The sequence below is a fragment of the Sinocyclocheilus grahami genome, unplaced genomic scaffold (assembly GCF_001515645.1).
Source record: "Sinocyclocheilus grahami isolate Dianchi unplaced genomic scaffold, SAMN03320097.WGS_v1.1 scaffold2359.1, whole genome shotgun sequence".
NCBI lineage: Eukaryota > Metazoa > Chordata > Actinopteri > Cypriniformes > Cyprinidae > Sinocyclocheilus > Sinocyclocheilus grahami.
The window spans coordinates 6148-19525 of NW_015507538.1; the positions used below are offsets into that span (position 1 = coordinate 6148).

Genomic DNA, 13378 nt, shown 5'->3' on the forward strand with positions numbered 1-13378 from the left:
CTTGGAGGTAGCCATGGTTGTCGACCAGGGACTGAGAGGGAAGCGGCTGTGTCTTGAGACATGTGGGAGGCTCTGCTGTCTTTGTTTCAGTGCTCTGAATAGCTTCAGGCTGATAGCTGAGTTCTCCACCCACAGGGCTAATGCTGTGTCGGACACTGATGTGTTGTGGACATTTATGGCAGTCATGATTCGAAGGGGACCTGAGTCTGGGTCAGGCGCCTGCAATGAGCAGAGGAAAGGGTCCAGGTTCTTGCTGCTTGGAGTTGAGCTTGGCCCTGGCCCTGGTTTTGACATTGTATCATCGGTCAATGAGTTGGCGGCGGTGTCTGTGGTTTGACACTGCGACTCGTTAGAGTCTACTGACTGGAAGGGTAGAGGCTCGCGGACTTGCGTCCACATCTTTAGTTGCTTGAAGTCAATTAAGGGTTCAAAGCAATTAAGCAGGTCTTTTCCAATGAGGTGTGGATACGTGTTGAGTGGTGAGACGTATACTGGGTGAACAAGGTCCATTGGTTCCACAGTTAGGTGAATTGGGGCCATGTGTTTTAGTTGTAGGCCCGTGTGGGAATATGCTTGAAGATTCAGCTCGCACCTTTGACGTTTGAGGGTGCTATTAGACCTCTTTGTTCTTTCTTGGACTTCTTCAAGGAGTTCAGTTGACATTAGAGTGATGTCGGCTCCCGTGTCCAGAAGGGCTTCGACTTTGATGTGGCGTTCGATGATGATGGAGAGGTAAAACTTTCGTGCTATACCTTTCTCAATGAGGTCGCCCAGTAGTTGAGGGACTGGAGTTTGGGATGAGACAGGTAGGATGTCAGGACTGATCTGGTGTTCGTCGGAGGAGTGGCAGATGACCAAGACAGCACTTTCAGGAACTTGAGTGGTTTCGTCAGCAGGTGTTTGTTGGACGCTGCTGTGATCTGACGCATCAGGTGTTGGGTCAGTTTCTGACGGTTTTGAGGGTTGTTCAGGTGGGATTTCTTGTCCGTCTGAAGTTATAGAGGTTACTGTTCTCTGAGAGTGAGGTGAAGGAGTGCTGTTCTTTGTGGCTGGTTGGGTCAGCTGGTCGCTGCCTTCTCTTCCGACTGCTAGTCAGGCTGACTCTGGTTTCTCTTTCTTTTCCCACTTCCGGTCCTCCTCCTTTTGGTGGAAGAACTCTTTCATCATCATTTTCATTAGCTCTTGTGAGTCGAAACATGGTGATGTCTTTTGTTCTTGTGTGGATTCAGTTTGAGCTTGGTCAGCTTGGAATCTTTGTGAGTTCCTTCGTTGACTCCTTGGACTGGTTGCCCCAGGGTGTGTTTGTTGTTTTCCCTTGGAGGTTCTGTTGGATTCCCACGAGCCTTTTCCTCTTGAGGTTCCAAATGAGTTTGGCTGATTCCAAGATCTGTCCCATTGATTCTCACGAGGTCTGGATTGGTCCCAAGATTTTTCCCAGTGACGTCCAGGTGAGTGTTGTCGTCCACGCGGTCCATCCCAATGGTTGTTCCTCGGTTTAGGTCGGGTACCAGCATGGGAGTCTCGTTCTCTGTTGGACGAGGGTGTGTTCAACTCTTTGTGTGGCGGTTTGGCATGGTCTTGATGCTGGGCGCCCTCTAGAGACAGACCTTGACTTTGAGTGTTGAAGTCAAGAACTGCTGGGGTTTGGGTGCCCTTTTCTGCGGCCATCTTCTGTTTGCCATAGGCTTTATGTGCCAAGTCACGCAACTGTTGAGCATTCATTGTTCACGGACATGCGAGAACGCCCAGATGGTGGCTTACTCCAGGATGGAGGTTTCTCAGGAAGAGAGTTTTGAAGTTTAGATCCTCTTCCATGTTCGGTTCGTTGCGAGTTCCGAAGTATGCTCGTCTGAGTCGGCTGTAGTAGGCTTGAGGAGAGTCATGACGTCCTTGTCTCGTCTCCAGGGCAGCCACCAGTCCTTGTTCTGACTCAGGGTCGGCGAATTCTTTAATGAGGGCCTCTCGAAGGAGGTGGTAGTCAGCCTTTGTGTGAGCCGGCTGCCTGTCCAGGAAACTGCGCACGTCAGGGCTGACTGTTGTTCGTAGAAAATAGAGTCTATCTTTGTCTGTGACATTGGGTCTCATTTCCAGATGGAAATCGACGTCTTGCAGATAAGCTTGGATATCCTGGCTGCCTGGCACACTTGGGGTGAATTTGCCATGTTTCTGGCGAGCTTGTCGAGGTCTTTTAGGTCCAAGCCATGCGATGCTCTGTGGCTGACTGGAGCAAGTTCTTTTAGCTTTGTCGTGAGGTAAAGTTCTTCAGAGGGAGTCAGTGAATGTTTCAGCACTGCCCCCTCCCCCTTTTGCTCACGTGTCAGTAGAGGAACAGGTGACCCGGTCCTGCTGGGCAGGGGTGAGACTGGTGCTCGTCGGGTCCTTGTAGGCTCAGGGCGCAGCTCGTAGGCATGTCTGAGTTCCTCTCTGATGCTGTCGGACTTCTCTTTGATGTAGTCCAGCTGTTGTGTTAGGCGACGGATCTTGTTTTGTGAGTTTCAAGGGCTTTGATTCGGCCATTCTTGTCTCTGAAGTCGGCCTTTGCCTTTTCCAGGAGGTGTTCCGCATATAGTAGCTTGTTTGAGAGATCAGCGTAGTCAGTCAGCCTTGCCTTGTTCCATTTCTTTGGTCGTAGCTGCTAGGGTCTCTTTTAGCCTAGTGATCTCCTCTTCGGCGCCTTGTTCCACTTCATCAGGCCCTTCCTTGTCGTTCCTGAGCCTCCAGTTCTAGTTGCTCGACGCGTTGTTGTGCGCGTGTTAGCTCCTGCTGGAGATGGGCGGCGTGCCTGTCGCTCAGCTTAAGGGTGGCGATGAGTGTGTAGCTTAAGGAGCCGGTGATCTTGGCTAACTCTTTGTGACTGTAGCTCTGACTTGGGTCTTGTCTCATGAGGTTTGCTATGTTGTCATCCAGCTGGTCCTGTGTCTGATGCCTCAGTGTTTCAGCGGCCTTAGGTAGGAGGCTGTCTGTTGCAACACTTAGCCATGTCTCGAGGTCTTCCCAGTAGCCAATAGAGTCTGTTGTGCGAGACATGTTTTGGCACGGTGAGGGAGATCTAGAACCTAAACTGACACAAACCTTGAAGAAGAGAAAACAAAACAAACAAGGCAAAACAGAGGTGTCAGTGTGCAATGTCACGTGTGGTTTGACAGTGAGTGTGTAAGGGACAGGTGAGTGTAGTTCTCTGTGACTGTGATCCTCTGGTGAGTGTGCTCCTAATTTGTAGTCTCTGTGGGGAAAATTAGTAAGCACAAACAGGTAGCACAGCTAGAGAATGGAGGGAGGAAAGAAAAATAACAAACAGAGCAGAGAACAGGATAACTAATTGGCTGCTTCCAATTTTCCTGTAAGAGAAAATGTTTTTCTTTTTTGTAAGGAAAGAGAGTTAAATGGTAAGATGAGAGTGAAAGATAAAACAAAAAAATACCCTTTTCTAGTAGTAGAATGAGTATAATTAAATTATCTTCTCTTTTCTCTTTTGGTTAAGTTTGGTTTAGAAGGTGGTTCTAAACCGGTGTTTGGAAATGGGGATTTCTAAATACCAGGACTGTGGTGGTTATTAAAATTCCTTCGGGTGAAGGGAAAATAATAACAATGACAGTATTGGGTCCTTAGCTGTTAAGATTGACACCGTTCACCAATCAGGTCGTTCCTAGATGCGTGTTCATCAGTCCTCTTAGCTGGGTAGGGTTTCGCAAGAGAGTGAAGGGCAAATGGAAGACAATTTTGAAACGGCGTTCTCAAGTTTCCCAAATACCTGTTCAATTTCTAAAAATCTCTGCTTTCTGATTCTCACAGGCAAAATCCCAGCAAACAACCGCAGTAGTCAACTCAGAAGGAAACAGCTGAGAGAGAGAAGCAGAAGGAGAAGAAGAGAAGTTTTGCTCCCAATATTAAGAAAAATGACACGGTGGTGTCGCTGTTAAAGTGATGCCCCTAGGGGGTTGGTTTTGCTGTGTTAGCAGGATAAAAACCAACTTAACCTAAGTACTGAGGAAATCCTAATTTTCCTTTTGGGGTTTTGCCACTAACAGGCTTAAGCCAAACGGGCAAACTTATAAAAATTTTGCTGAGTGAATTAAATAACTGAAAGGGAGAGGAAAGAAGGTCAATTGCAAATTAAATTAGAATTTCAAGTTAGAAATGATATTTCCTGGTTAAAATTTAATGATGTTATCATTAAAATTGATGAGAGTAATTAAAATTACGATTAATCAATCAATATCTTGAAGCAGGATAACCCAAACCCTAATGAGCTAACCATGAAATTTAAATTTCTGAGCATTATTGACCGTTAAGGATTAAAATCTTGATGATGTTTGTCATTAAAATTAGCGAAGCAATTATAGTTGAACTGCTCCGCAAATATTGTGACAATATGGAAACAGGACCCGTAATTAATTATTAAATTAAATTCCAAATATGTAATTAATTATGAAATCTGTATTAGTAACTTGTTATCCTTAAAGATTAAACTTTTGATGTTGTTGTCCTTAAATCATAATAGCACCTATAAATTAACTTCATCAGTAAATATTGTTGCCATGTGAAAGCAGGAACTGAAATTAATTTATGAAATTAAAATTCCAAAGCTGTAATTAATTATGAAGTGAAATTAAATTTTGAATCCATAATTACTTAAATTCGTAAATATCTACTGATGTCATTAATATTATAAGAGCGATTATAGCTGAATTAATCACATGACCAGGATCAATTTTGAAACGAAACAACACGGCTCTGGCCATTTAAACTGCTAAGAGTAAACAAGCTGAAGGGAAGAGGACAAACCTTTTAAACAAACGTGATTATAACCAATTGTGGGATGTTTGGTTAATTAACTAACAATCATTGAATAGGGAAACCCAACCCTATTTAACTATTTACTGAAATTAAGATTTCAGAGCAATATTGATAGTTAATGATTAAAAATCCAATGTTATGGTCAGTAGATAATAAGAGCAATTTATAATTAAATTAATCAGTAGATATCGTTGCTATGTGGAAGCTGGAACTGTAATTAATTTGTGAAATGAAAATAAAATTTCAAATCTGAAGTTAATTACGAAGTTAAATTAACAATTTAAAATCCTTAAGTATAGCAACTTAATATCTACTGATTTCCTAAAATTATAAGAGCAGTTTATAGCTGAATTAATCACAACGTAGCATTAAAGTAATGGGCTGAGGACCAGGATTAAATTTTAAGACAAAGACAGCAACAGCTTTTAAGCCAGGGAAAACCTTAAATAAACGTGATTAAAACTCAACTATGATTGTGTACACAAGGTTATTACATTCACGTTTGGGAATGTTCCTTCTCAATGAGAGGAGAGGGAAGAGAGGGGCAGGATGAAATCCATAGGAAAGCGCGAAAGAAATCAGATGTAACTGATCGAGTCACTTCAACACTTCAAACACTGCACAACACTGCATTTAAAACCACCAAAATGCTACATGCTAACCACTAGCCTTCAATGCTAATAGCTTAGCATATGCTTCCATGCAAACTCATTAGCTTCAGTTAGCTTAGCTCATGCTTGGCTATTTGTTTACAAACAGCTCAAAATGGCGCTGGCGGACTGAAAGTTACCCCGGAAAAGGTTTGTTAAAACTTCCGGGCTACGGCTGTTACTATGGCTACTTATCCTGCAATAACACACAAGCTGTGTCTCATTTAAAGTTTACGCCCTTCATGTGGGAACGGCAGTGCATTCCACACTGAACAACCAAAAAGCACTCTTTAGATTCTTATCTTACAGCGCTGTGTAACACTCACTCGTTAGAGTGAGGTAAATTAATGTACAGCTTTACTGTAATTAATTCACTGTCATTGAGATCCTCGGCGGATATCAGCACAGATTTATACAGACAAAAACACGTGTGGATTTAACCACGATTTCACTTGATCAAGATTTCACAATTCTCCCATCACAAAAATAACGTCTCGGACACTCTGTGAGTACCGCATTTTCAAGTTCACTAGTTTTTTTAGTGAATTAACTGGCAAGAGCATTAATTAGCTAGGTTAATGGTCTGAAGCCGGGAGATTTATTTATCATAGACTAATTTGGAGATGGAACACGCAACAAATCGAACTATGAAGGCCTTTTTAGAGAAAGTAAACGAGGAAAACGCTAATTTCTTCCTTCGTGCGCTTTTTTAGAGCGACTTATTTTGTCCCGACAGAAAAAATTCAAATGTTTCTACTGCAGTTCAATTCTAAACAACAAACCCTCGAGTTTCACTTCATTCATTGAACACGCTCTGCCATGCTATAATAAAATATCCGGTAACACAACAAACTCGGTTTCTCTATGTCTCATCTATTTTTCCGGACATAAATAGACAAGTTTCTTAATATTATCTTGGTGTCATTCATTTTTGAGTCAAATCTGCCTGCATTCTCCACCATTGATGTAAGGAATTTAACTCATTAATTCTTGATAAGGGAATTAATCATTAATTTGATTTCTAGCTCAGGTTTTGAAAGGACTCAAATCTTAAAAATATAGGTCCACCTGATTAAAACTGAATTCAAATTTGACAGTTTACACTTTAAATCAACGGTTGTCCAGCAAGCCGGTGATCTCAGTATATTTTAACAATTTGAATATTTGTAGTTCCCTGGCCACGGTCAATGCAATTATGATAAGTAAGCTACGAGCTAGGTAACGTGATCTTTGGCAAGGTTTTTTACTTTAGAATTATACGACACCAGACAATGATTCTTTATCAATGAAACACGAATTTTATTGGCTATCCTAGGTTACATTAAAGCTAAGCTAAAACACACATACACACACACATACAGTTCAGAAGAAGGAAATGAGTTAACGGAGTTGCATGAAGTTTTCAAAGTTCTCACTCGTTTCCACGAGTGGTTTTAAATTCAACTGAGAGAATCCCAAAGCAGAGATTTTCTTATCTTTACTGCTTAACTCAATCATCAGCACCGATTTCAGCAGCTGTAAGATTTGTTTGTACTTGCGTTTTGCTGAAATCTGAGAAGCGGAGTTGATTTCCTCGTTGCCTGAGTGAGTCCCGGCTTTTGATTGCTTGTTGATCTGGCGCCGGAATGACGTTTGGATGACATCCTTTTGGGAAAGCCCTCATTGGATTGGTTGGTCTCTTGATGACGGAAGAAGCTTGAGCGGTTCTGCTAAAAGTCTGAGTTTGCAAGACTTCAAGTTCTTTGAAGATTGCGAAGCTTCAACTGAAGTGTTTGAGTGTTATATGACCGGTCGCTTTGATGGTAAAGTTGGAGTGCTCTTAACACGGCGAAAAGCGAAGAGCCAGCCAGAGCTAGAGCTGTTGAATCTGTGTTGCAGTGGGGTTTTGATCCGCGGCGTAGGTCCGTCCCACAGCATTATCTTCCAATCGACGTCTTGCAAGGCGGAATGTGCATACATTAACAAAGGGGCTTCAATTCATCACATGAGAAAAATCTTTGCGAAGACTCGGTTGATGCTTTCATAAAGTTTCCTAATGCAAGTCTTGTACTCACTATTAAAGTTTACTTCATTTCAACATTCGGCATTGGTCGTGCCCATTCGTTCAAGATTAAAATTCACATATTACACACATTTTAATAACATTATTTCCTAAAAGGGTAATAAAACACTGATTAAAGTTGCACCGATTACATGAAACACGTCAAGCATATATATATAAGACATATTATTTGTGAATATGGTTGCCCCTTTTATACTTTTTAAATGATTGTCTTATGAATTGTCTGTGTAAGTTTCGTGTCCCTTTGTCTGTGACAGGGGAAACGCGTGCTTTTTCTGGGAAGTAGTAAAAGATGCATCCCTTTTTTGGAATGCAGGGGGGAAAGGGGAGGTGTCCTGAGGTCATGCCCATGTCATGAGTTGGGAGTCTGCCATTCTTCTCCTGGACAAGGAGCTCTTAATCTGTCGCTTTCTGTTTATGAGATTTAGCAATTTATGTGTTAAATGGTCATGGGTATCACGCATCTGGTCCTTGAAAGCCCGTAAACCAAAGATAGTTTTGTATCCTAGTTTGAGTTAGGGTTTAAGCAGTTCAGATCCCCCCTCCTAAGGGATAAGGACCAGGCCTTGACTGGAAGCAGGTCCAGACAATTAGGTGCCCTGTTGATCATTGATCTTCTTTGCGACCATAGATAGCTGGGGAGGAGAGTCCTTAGTTTTTCTGGTGGAATGCGAAGATTCAATCGTTAATTTGTGCGATATTCGCAGAGGCCTTACACTGTTTTGAAATTACTTGAAGAAAAGTAACGTGATGATAGAATTTTCATGTTTGTGTGAACTATCCCTTTAACATGAAATGTTTTTGTTTGGCATTATTTTCACACAGTTTTGTGTTTGTGTTCAATAATGTTATAACACTCACTGTAGTTTCTCCAGTTTAGAGTGTGGATCCTCCAGTAGAGCAGAGAGCAGCTTCACTCCTGAATCTCCTGGTTTATTACATCTCAGATTCAGTTCTGTCAGGTGTGAGGGGTTTGATCTCAGAGCTGAAATCAGAGCAGCACAGCCTTCCTCTCCAACACCGCAGTAACTCAGCCTGCAGCGAGTGAAGAACATGAATGATCTCTGAGAATGTGTTTAAACTTTAGGGTGAGAGTGTGTTTGTGTGTGTGTTTATATGAGCACTACTTTTTCTATACACCAGGATCGGTGCTATAGAGATTTTAACTTGCCAGAAACTAAAACATTAATTTAAATGCACTCTACCCACATATTTCCTGATTGTGATGCTGAACTAGTTTATAATACTAAATAGGTGATAATAGTAAAATTATAGTATAACTATGACATATCTTTTACTTGCTCTTCTGCAAAGTTCACTTAATTTGTTAGGATTGAGTTTATTATATTTATTTATAATAATATATATTATTATTTATTGTAGCTGCGTGTTTAATCTGACTGTAATTTTCAAGTGATCATTAAATTTAGAATGTGTTTCTAATTAGTACCTAATCACAAATATTGGTTAATATTAATTGAGATATTTGATTATTTTGGACATCCTATCCACCTTATTCTTCCCGTAAAAATGGGTGGCCATTTGTAAATTTTATGGGTCTTGCTTCTGGCCTCATTCCCTTCCAGCTTTTTTTATCTGTACAAAACAGCTCATTTTGGTGCTTGATATTACAAACTGGTGTGTCTTACCATATTATTTTAATGTATTATCTTATTTATGAACACACTGGTTTGTAGGGCAAACTGTTTACTGCGCGTTGTAATTCTTCTGGTTATTTCCCTATAGCGGCTAATTAACTAGAAGTCTCACCCATAGGCTTTTTTACAAAGGTGTGTTTGAACTAAGAATCTGACGTTTCCCTCAGGTGTAGATCTGCTGAATATGCAAATGTTTCAGTCTCATACTTTTAGATACGCTGTTTATTTGTAAATGCTACTGCTTATGCTAGCTTTTAATATATGGTTTTATCCTGATTAAAGCTTTAATACAGTACAGCAACGCATGCACACGTCCATGATAATGCTTCTCATAGCTATGTGAAAATAAGTGTATAATTGGAACAGTTCATTGTTGGAGCTGAGCTGAATGAGAGAGAGAGAAAGAGAGAGAGAGAGAGAGATGCAGAGCATGTGCAGAGCAGGGGACGCGAGGAACAGTATTGAGAACTGCTGCTTTTGAACATTGATTTTGAATCTTGTGAATCCATTAGAATCGTTAGAAGACAGAATCGCGATTCATATATGAATAGATTTTTACGTGCACCTCTAGTTTTCTCTTCCTCTTCTCTAAAGCAGTGCAGCATGGCCTCGCCCCCTTTTGCTGCCTTTTCCCGAGGGCGGGGTTTATCTGGGTTTGTGATGTCACGAACCTGGGAAGTAACTTGTTGTATATCCTACCAGCCGTTTTTGTAGGCATTAAACTGCCAGAATTTTAAAAGACGATATCTCCGTTTGCATTGAACTTTCAGCTTCGTAACTTTGCAGATATTGTTTATGCTCAAACAGCAACATTACTCACTAACTAATGTTAAAAAAGTGAAATCGCAATGAACCACCCCTTTAATAAAGCAGAGTAGTGATACGTAACCTGGTAAGTATCTTCATTCACCAACTTGCAACACAGACAGCCTTGCTAAAACACACATATGTGGGAGATGTGGAATGGATAAAATTAACTAAAAAAATAAAAGAGGACTTGAATAAGCCCATTAACTGCATGTTTGAGTCATGCTCTTAACAAACTGTGTTTTATTTCCTCTTTCCATATTGTGAATAATAAATGTGTATCATTTTAATTTGCTTGTTACACAATGGAACCTAACTTATTGTAATAATTATTTGACGTAGCCTACTTTTACGTTTCAGTGGTTCACTGTTAATTTTTTCATACCACATATTGACAGCTTTTTTAGAGGTGTGTGTAGCGATCCACAGACTCTTTTGAATGTCTTTTGAGAACTTTTCAAGTTAAAAGCTCTCAATTCATCTAAAAATAAAACATTGCTTCAAAATGTTTTGGCCCGCAGTCCGCCTGTTGCCGACCACTGGTTTAAAGGGTCTGAACTGAGGGTAAGAGGGCAGCAAACAAAACCACTTCTACAGAAAACACATATGAGTTTTTACTTTTTATTCCAAACCTTATAGTTACTGAGATGTGATGAGACTCACTGTAGTTTCTGCAGTTTAGAGTGTGCATCCTCCAGTAGAGCAGAGAGCAGCTTCACTCCTGAATCTCCTGGTTTATTAAGGCTCAGATCCAGTTCTCTCAGGTGTGAGGGGTTTGATCTCAGAGCTGAAATCAGAGCAGACCAGCCTTTCTGTGTAATACAACAGCCGGAAAAACTGCAGAAAATATACATAAAACTAAAAATGAGTTATTAGTGCGTAATGTGTCCAATATAATTGCTGAAAACCACAGATGTAATACATATTATAGATATCAATTATTAAACCAGACACAGAGAGTGTCTGGTTAAATCCCAGTTTAATAGACTTCAGATTCAAACTGAAATTAAGATTTGACTCAACAAACAGGACCCAAATATTCCCATAAATATTCCCAAACTACTGGAGTCTTAACCTTAACTACTGAAGAAGAATTTGTATTTTAATTTGTATTCAGCCTGCTTATAGTGGAGCGGTACAGATCGTGTACATTGTGATCATGTGTTTTTATATTAAAAAATAAAAAAACATGTAGGCGGACATGAAACACACCTTTTTGCTGATTGGTCAACCAAAGATCAACTCGTGTTGTACAAACACTTGTTAATAAAGGTTACAAGTTAGTCAAGATTACAATTAATGCCCAACTGGAGTCCTCACTTGATGCCAAAATGAGTCCATACTCTAGGGAATTTGTGTAAATTGTTAGTGTTGCATAGGTTTATTTATTTATTTATTTATTATTTTTGCAACATTCATCAGATGATTTGTTGACTTGTCATTTGAGGATTATTCTTATTGACCAGACAATAGTTTGCTAAATCAGGAAAATACTGAATGTTGTCAAATCAAACATGGTTAATGTTATTGAAGATTTCGGTACATGTATATCTGATGTACAAACAGTGTCATGAAATTATACAAGCTAGCCTTATCCATGATAACATATTTATATTTTTTTAAACATTTTTTTCTGGAGAAAAAAAAAGTAAAATGACAGCCCCATAAATGGCTGTCACATGATCACATGCATCTGTTGTTCCTCGAGTGGCATTGACTAAAGATCTTTTGCTTTTTCCCCAGTTTTACTAAGAGACATTTTGTCTAATAATTTAATTTAATGAAATTTAATTATTATACTTATTTATTATTAGAATTTGAATTATTTTCATTTATTCCAACAAACCTGAATGCAACTTTTAAGTGATTGATGATGATCTCAATCTAATATTTGTAATATCAGAGTCACAACCCTGTTCCTGGAGGCACCTTAACTTTGCACAGTTTGAATGAATCTCTCTTATTAAATACTCTTGATTTAACTCATCAGATCATTAGTAGAGCTCTCTGTGATTTTAGCTGAGTGTGTCAAATAAGAAAGACCTCAAAATATACAGAAACAGTGTAAAGAAACACAGGCCTACTGTATAAAATAAAGTCAATAAAACAAAGACACTGTAAAATACTCACTCAGCTTTTCTAGATGCTTTGATAACTGGCAGCAGCCTCAGGAGACATTCTTCTGATGGATCATATTTACTCAGTTTAAACTCATCCAGCTCTTCTTCTGAGTCCAACAGCACGAACACCAGAGCCGACCACTGAGCAGCAGACAGTTTGACTCCAGAGAGACGACTGTAATCTGTTCTGCTCAGGTATTTTTGGACTTCCTTCTCCAGTGAACGATCATTCAGTTCATTCAGACAGTGGAACAGATTGATGGATTTCTCTGGAGAGTGATTCTTCCTGATCTTCTGTTTGATGTATTCAGCTGTTTCCTGATTGATATCAGAGCTGCTTACTCTCTTTCTCAGGAGGCCTTGTAAGAGAGTCTGATTAGACTCTAGTGAGAGACCTAGAAGGAACCGGAGGAAAAGGTCCCAGTGTCCATTCTCACTCTGTAAGGCCTTGTCCACTTCTCTCTTCAGTAAACTGGTCATTGGTATCCTGAACACCTTCCTCAGTCCTGTGTTTTGTTCAGAAAAAGGACAGCAGCTTGAATAAAGCAGCAAGAAACTCTTGAATACTCAGATGAACAAAGCTGAACACCTTCCCCAGCTGCAGTCCAAACTCCTCTCTGAAGATCTGGGTACAAACTCCTGAGTACACTGACACTTCTCTGACATCAATGCCACTCTCTTTCAGGTCCTCCTCATAGAAGATCAGGTTCCCTTTTTCCAGCTGTTCAAAAGCCAGCTTTCCTAGAGACAGAATAGTCTTTCTAGACTGATCAGGATCGATTTCATATTTCCCATCATACCTCTGTGTCTTCAATTTGGTCTGAAAGATCAGGAAGTGTGTGAACATCTGTGTGAGAGTCTTGGGAATCTCTGCACTCTCTGCTTTACCCATCATCCTCTCCAGAACAGCGGCTGAAATCCAGCAGAAGACTGGTATGTGACACATGATGAACAGACTTCTTGATGATCAGATGTGTGTGACAATTCTATCAGCCAGACTCGGATCATTTATTCTCTTCCTGAAATATTCCTCCTTCTGAGGGTCGTTGAATCCTCGTACATCTGTGGCCTGGTCAACACACTCAGGAGGGATCTGATTGGCTGCTGCTGGTCGAGAGGTGATCCAAAGGAGAGCAGAAGGAAGTAGATTCCCCTTGATGAGGTTGGTCAGCAGCACATCCACTGAAGCTGATTCTGTTACATCAGACAAGCTCCGATTGTTTTGGAAATCTAGACGTAATCGACACTCATCCAGACCATCAAATATGAACATGACATTGTAGT

The 13378-nt window shown here is 40.3% G+C and overlaps 1 protein-coding gene and 1 pseudogene across 1 annotated transcript; both read right to left on the reverse strand.

Moving 5' to 3' along the window:
- Positions 1-1048: 1048 nt before the first annotated feature.
- On the reverse strand, positions 1049-3049 carry LOC107574843 (uncharacterized; annotated as a pseudogene).
- A 7696-nt stretch (positions 3050-10745) lies between these two features.
- LOC107574839 (protein NLRC3-like) lies at positions 10746-13040 on the reverse strand (the record flags this gene model as incomplete). The annotated part of the gene is made up of 3 exons (XM_016261273.1): positions 12662-13040; positions 12105-12600; positions 10746-10761 (listed from the first exon to the last, which is right to left on the reverse strand). Coding segments are annotated over exons 1-3 (891 nt in total), but the record flags the coding sequence as incomplete, so codon positions are not given.
- Between the last annotated feature and the right edge of the window lie 338 nt (positions 13041-13378).